This window comes from Vigna radiata, chromosome 1, assembly GCF_000741045.1.
Source record: "Vigna radiata var. radiata cultivar VC1973A chromosome 1, Vradiata_ver6, whole genome shotgun sequence".
Taxonomy (NCBI): Eukaryota; Viridiplantae; Streptophyta; class Magnoliopsida; order Fabales; family Fabaceae; genus Vigna; species Vigna radiata.
Window position 1 is genome coordinate 26,680,579 of NC_028351.1, and position 6,391 is coordinate 26,686,969.

At 34.7% G+C, this 6,391-nt stretch overlaps 2 protein-coding genes across 11 annotated transcripts in view; one reads left to right on the top strand and one right to left on the bottom strand.

The window, feature by feature from the left end:
- LOC106764904 (F-box/kelch-repeat protein At3g23880) overlaps nucleotides 1-6,391 on the top strand; it is an 11,565-nt gene that overhangs the window by 1,169 nt on the left and 4,005 nt on the right. For 5 of the 9 annotated variants that reach the window (XM_022786863.1, XM_022786874.1, XM_022786871.1 and 2 more), the window contains exon 4: nucleotides 13-1,026. In XM_022786863.1, coding sequence (XP_022642584.1) covers nucleotides 13-1,026 — 1,014 coding nt within the window. Of the gene's footprint in view, nucleotides 1-12; nucleotides 1,401-6,391 lie in introns of those variants that run through there. The other 4 variants (XM_014649344.2, XM_022786865.1, XM_014649360.2 and 1 more) reach the window with 2 other exon arrangements.
- LOC106760316 (alpha-1,4 glucan phosphorylase L isozyme, chloroplastic/amyloplastic-like) lies at nucleotides 2,280-6,385 on the bottom strand. 2 transcript variants are annotated; one of them, XM_022786882.1, is made up of 4 exons: nucleotides 6,267-6,385; nucleotides 5,556-5,690; nucleotides 4,212-4,288; nucleotides 2,280-2,915 (listed from the first exon to the last, which is right to left on the bottom strand). In XM_022786882.1, the coding sequence occupies exons 1-4, from the start codon at nucleotides 6,363-6,365 to the stop codon at nucleotides 2,894-2,896; spliced, it is 333 nt and encodes a 110-aa protein (XP_022642603.1). In that variant the 5' UTR covers nucleotides 6,366-6,385; the 3' UTR covers nucleotides 2,280-2,893. The 2 variants fall into 2 exon arrangements, 1 of the variants encoding a protein (XP_022642603.1); XR_002669888.1 differs by lacking the exons at nucleotides 2,280-2,915; nucleotides 4,212-4,288; nucleotides 5,556-5,690 and adding an exon at nucleotides 5,870-5,886.

Sequence of the window (6,391 nt, forward strand, 5' to 3'; positions counted from 1 at the left end):
TAAATGCGACAGTCGATCTCACAGGATTTTGAAAAAGAGACTGCTATGGCTGAAGAACTCAGTGAAGAACTCATACTGGAAATTCTATCATGGCTTCCTGTGACGAGTCTCATCAGATTCAGGTGCGTTTCAAAGACATGGAAATTTCTTATATCCAATCCTTATTTGGTGAAAATGCACCTTGAGAGGTCTGCCAGAAACCCAGAATTCCTCCTCTCACTGGTGACACATAGATGCAAGAGGAAACTTTTCTTGCCTGGTATAGGATCTTCACCTTTCATAGCTCGTTTTGGCTCTTTACCATTTTTAATCCAAAACCCTGCACCCTCTCTTGATCGTATCTTTCGATGCCCCGAACACTATAATTGTGTAATCGGTTCTTGCAATGGTTTGCTTTCTCTACATGACTCTCTTTACACAAAAGAGTACGAAGAGCATTGGGTGTTCTTTTGGAACCCTGCAACCAAAATTTGCTCCAGACCTTCACCAAGATTGCGTCTCAATTTCGGCTTTGTTTTACCAGATGGTGTAGAAGCTGGTGTTCTCTATTCTGTGCATTTTGGGTTTGTGTACGATGATTGGAGGGACAGTTACAAGGTGCTGGCAATGGTTAGTGATCCGAGTACATATCAAACGAGTGTGTGGGTTTACAGCATGAATAACATATGTTGGAGACGTTCTTCAATGATCTCTATGGGTTTTAGCACTTTAGACCATAATGGATGCTTTGTGAATGGCACTGTTAACTGGATAGGATATCCTTGCTTTGTGAATGGCACTGTTAACTGGAAAGGATATCCTTGCAAAGGAGAATGGAACCACGAACAAAAAATATTATCATATGATCTAAATAACGATACTTGCATATGTTTGTCGCTGCCTAAACTCGTCCCCTATGATCGTGGTTATGCTAGTATGAGTGTTTCGAATGGTTATCTTTGTATTTTTGTAACGATGTTAGCAGGCTTGGTTGTATTGGCATCGAAGGACGTTCGAGACGAAACATCTTGGAGTCGGTTGATAAGTGTAAGTTACGAAACTCTGAATGTTATTCATGGTAAACATATGCTAAGTATTATCGGCATGTGGGGTGATCTTCTGTTGCTCACATGTTTAGAGTTTGGAAATCCTTCCAATGTCATCATTATCTTTAATTCGAAGGAGAATAAAGTAGAGCGTATTGAGGATTACAACAAAGAGTTTCTCATTGACATCTTTTCGTATGTTCCAAGCTTGATTTCGCCTATTATGTAGTGGTTTCAGAACTTTTTCAAAAGTATGGTAATAATTTTGGTATTTCCTTAGTTTCATTTGTTCAATGATTGTTTCACTATTAATAAAATTCCGTTTTTGAATTAATTTTTGCTGCAAAAAATATAAACCTTTATGTACATTGTCAACATTGTTTCCAGTGAGTTAGTATTTTCTAGTCATCTGTGACCAAGGTTCAAAATTGTCATGGTGTTTCTGTCTTATTTGTGTAAATGGAGAAGAAAAGTAGAATGGTGAAGATGAAAATGAAGATTATTAAGTGTTTAAAAAGGGTACATGTTTTGTTAATTATTCTTACTAAACCCATGTTTTGTCGCTAATAAGTGCGTCTGCACCTTTCTACGGCAATTGGGCTGGTTGAATGTTCCATATCTCTCGAATGAGCCTGCTGTGTTCAACATTGACATTCTTGTCCATTTCTGCATCCACATCATTTACAAAAGTTAATGTTAAAAATAACATGAGAGCAACAAGCACAACGTAAATGGACGACAAAAGTATACCAACTGAATACAATTAATAAATACATTGCATGATGATAGGTTTAGAGGCAAAGTTTGTACTAGGAGAAATAAAGGAAGGAGGTAGTTATAACCTCCTGCTGTTGTATTTTTATGACAGACTATTATATATAGTCTATGTTTAGGTTATTGTAGGGAGTTTTTTGGTGGTTTGGAAAAAGGAAATTAGGAGAGAAAGGTCCTCTCCAAAGACCTTGGGTTTGTGTGTACATTGCTGTTATAAATCAGACAAGAACTGTGTTGTATTTCTCACATGGCATAATAGAACATGTAAATAAGTGAAAATACCAACGCCTTCTAACAAACTGTGCTAATGGTTAAAATTTGTCTGAACTACATATTCACGACTAAACTCATTAAATATAAAGTTGAACACAAAAATTGGTTGATTCAAAAGAGAGTGCTGTGCTAGCTCTCTCGTCAAACATGCCCTAATAATGAACAAGGACTTGGTGCATACGTCCAATAGGCAAGCAGGTGAAACGAACATTTAATAGCAAATACGAAGAAAGTCTATTCAAACTCAGTTTTTGGTCTCTGTATGCTTCATCAACCTTCTCTTGGTATTCTATGTAGCTGGGGAAGTCGTTGCCCACAAGGAAATAAGGAAATAATCTGCTCGACCAAAACCTTCATTTCCCTCTAAGGACCCAATCAATTCGTCATAGTTGTAAGATCCAAAAACACTACTTCTGACAAATTCTTTGATCTCTTCAAATCGTGGATCGGCGACGAACTGAATTGAATAAAACATAACAGGTTAACATTCAATCATCTAAGTTTTTAAGAAACCCAAGACCGACATTTCCTCATACAACTATCTTTGTTCAAAATTCTTGTAACCTTATTATGAAATTCTTTAAGCAAATTATTAGCATTTGAAACTAACATACAGTAGAATACTTGTTGTATGTGGGTATGGTCCAAACAGCATGGTATTAACTATGTTATACAGTAATTAAAATGTACAACAAGGGTCTTAAGACAAACCTTTCCCTCTGCTCTTTCTTTCCTCAGCCCAGCAATTTCATGAGCCTCGGCACCAAAGAGGAAGAAGTTATCTGCACCAACCTCTTCCCTAATTTCAACGTTGGCCCCGTCTAAAGTTCCATTCCAGCAGTACTACACGAGAGAAACAAGAAACACAGATTAGTGTATATCTGTTTGACCTGTATCCTATTTCACAATGCACATTGAATGCCAAGCTCGCTCTCACATGTCATTGGTGCTCAGTATGACTGAATGGATTTCNAAACATAGTATTAATTTGCAAAGTTGNATTGCAAGCAATAACGCATAGATCAATGACACCTTGGTTATGAAGAGGAGTTGAAGAGGTGACAATCATACACTTGATCATTTGGCCATGAAGACTTACATTACATTTCAAGAACCAATCAGCCGGAATGTTTAAGCTGTTAGCGGCAAGTACATGAATGATTGATTGTAACATATTGGATAAACATTTTACAAAAATTAAAATGGTTTCCCTAGTACCAAATACAGATTTCCATTCACAATTTAACGTACGACTATGTCCTCTTCTTTACGTACAGGAAAAGGANTTGTCAAGGTCAATAAATCANTTCTTGGTTGTCAAGAAGATTTTCCAAGTCGTCCTCGTCATACAAACCTGTAAACTCAATCTAGCCTTATAGGTTCAATTTTATTCAGAACACTAATTTAAAACAAGTTTAGGTTCTTAATTTTGTATTATTCTCTCTATTAGAGCAATCTTAGTTTTGTTGCCTGAGATTTTAGAAGAGTACTTCTCCGACACGTTGCCGTAGAACACCAGTAATTCAAGGGATGAAGCTTTATACATTGAGATTCTACAGCATCTTGCTTTCACATTGTGAAGATGCCATATATGTCAAGATCGACATTATTGATAGAACCAAATAGCAATTGGGAAAAGATATAGGGATTCCAAAAAAAAAATTACAGAAAAGATACAAAATTTTATTCAGATCATTTCTCCATATGAACATGACCCAGGAGAAAATGATATACATCCTAGTTAGGTTGTTAAAACTGTATTTGTATCTGCATCCTTATTTCTATTCTGTCTTCTCACGTAAACTTTCCTAATTAGGGATCTTGCATCAACTATCGATATCAGAGTTTTCTTGATATTTCCTACAAATCTAGGTTGCATATGTAATATATGTCAGGACTCAAAATAAAACACCTTTCACAAATTTTCAAGTATTTTCTTCAACACATGTTAAATTTTCCATGCACAAAATAAATAGATAAAGTTTTTTAATGAGAAATATGTAGTTTTACATATGAATATTAGATGATTTGATTTAATTGACTCAATTTTCTAATCAAGGCTATTCGTATCAAAGTTTAAACTGTTGTTGACATTAGTACAATTGCAACTACCTGTAGTACATTTAGAAATATAACTACCTGATATGTTGCGACAATTCACTAGCCGGAATAAGCATCTCAGCAACACTGACATTGTAATCAGGGACAAAAATAACCTGATTAAAAAACATAGAAACACAGAAATTAACAATATCTTTAACCATTTTTCAAAAATCTGATACTGAAAACATGTAGGAAGTTAACAAAGTATGCTTGAATTCTAGAAGTTTTGTCTAGTAAGAAAGNAAATAAACTGACATTGTAATNAGAGACAAATTAATCTCCATAAAAAAATAAACACACAAATTAACAATATCTTTAAACATCCATTTGCAAAACTCTGATACTGAAAACATGTAGGAAATTAACAAAGTATCCAAGAATTCTAGAAGTTTTGTCTAGTAAGAAAGGAAATAATAACTAACAAAGTATGAGGCTTTAAAGAAATTTGGTAAATCATTCGTTTCAAATGACTTCCCTCTGAGAAAATTAAATGAAACAAACAGAGCAATTTCTTCTTTATATTGAGCACATTAGAAAACTGATAAGATGAAAATTCTTATTTTTGGATAGCCCAAAATTCAAAACAAGTTAACATAATATGGATATCCGTACACAGCAACAGCGGGATGACCATGGACCCTATCCCATTAAAAATAACTGGCCAGTTTCACAATTTAGTCTATTAAAGGACCAAATAGTCAAAATTTAGTATCTATAACTGATTAAATTGTGAAAATGGAGACTAAATAATTAGAATGGGGGAGTGATGGAAACTCTAATTCCACCACTGTATAAAGGGGATTCTAAATAATCTTACTTATTGTGAATTGGCTGGTCTTTCGATATGAAACTTCCAACTTCCAACTTCCAACCGGTATTATACAACCAAAATTATCCACTAAGAGAAATGAATCCAAGGGTGGAAATTTGATGATTTAATAGTCAAGAAAAGTGTGTTTTCTGCCTTTTCCTTCACAAGTAACTACATTGTCAGCAAAACAAAAATTGATGTTTAAAAGTAACATTATCAGGGAGGGAAATGAGAATAGGAGGACATGCAGCCTATCAATGATCTACAGCCTGGCCTCATTTCGGCATGTGTTAACCTAGACCATACATCAAACAAGGCAAACTTGAGCATTTTGAGCAAGGGTTCAGTTACACTACTTATGGTACTTTTACACTAAATAGGCAAAACAAAATAATTATTTTTCTAATAATCTGCTTGATTGATGACTAAATTACAGTAATCACAATATGAACAATGACCAATGACTAACTAGAGACCGTTACAACATTTTACACTTTCCATTCTATAGTTAAAACTTAGAGCCCAATCAAAACTGGCGTAAAAGAAAAAGAAGAAAATAACCAATCTACCTGGATGTCAAACATTGCATCAGGACTGACAAAATACCCTGTTTTTTCTCTGATAAATGCCGCAACCGCAACTTTAACTTTGTTACTCCTCTTTGCTTCCCTCCACTGCAGTTGTAGATCCTCATTCTCTACAAACTAGTAATGAGTGATACCAGTACGATCAGGTTTAATGACAGGAACTTTGGAAACTAGGTTTAAAGAATCAAGTGATGCTTTTGACATACAATTGAAACACAACTTAACGCTTAATTCTAATTAAGCAATTTCAGAAAATATCAATAAAATTGCAATCAAAATACCATATATTGTTTTGGAATTTCTCAGGCCACAACTACAAAGAATATGGTAGAGGTCAATTATATACACAATTTTCTTAGATCTAAGAAAACATAAAAAGATGAAGTTATTAAATACATATTTTTACAAGTGTTAGAAGTTTATTTAAGCTTTTAATAGGAGTATGCATGGAGTAATCACTTTGAAACAGAACAAATGTGGAAATATCCATATTTTTTTATAGTGCTATTATGCCCATTGGGCAAGACTGACTGAGTTGTTTCCTCCTACTGGTCATAGATGATAAGAGTTGACTGTTATGAGCTATTTGGTGATTTTAAATACCAAAAAGCTAACAAATTGCAGATACGGATTTAGAAACATAACTCAGCTATGGTGGAGTTCGTCATACTGACAGACCAAGGAAAACTTTACCTTATAAAACGCATTGAAAACTTCATCTTTTACAATTTCACTATGTATCTCTGCAACCCCATTCACTGCATGACCACCCACAACACACAGATTTGCCATACGAACTTTTGGTGGTTCTGGTATCG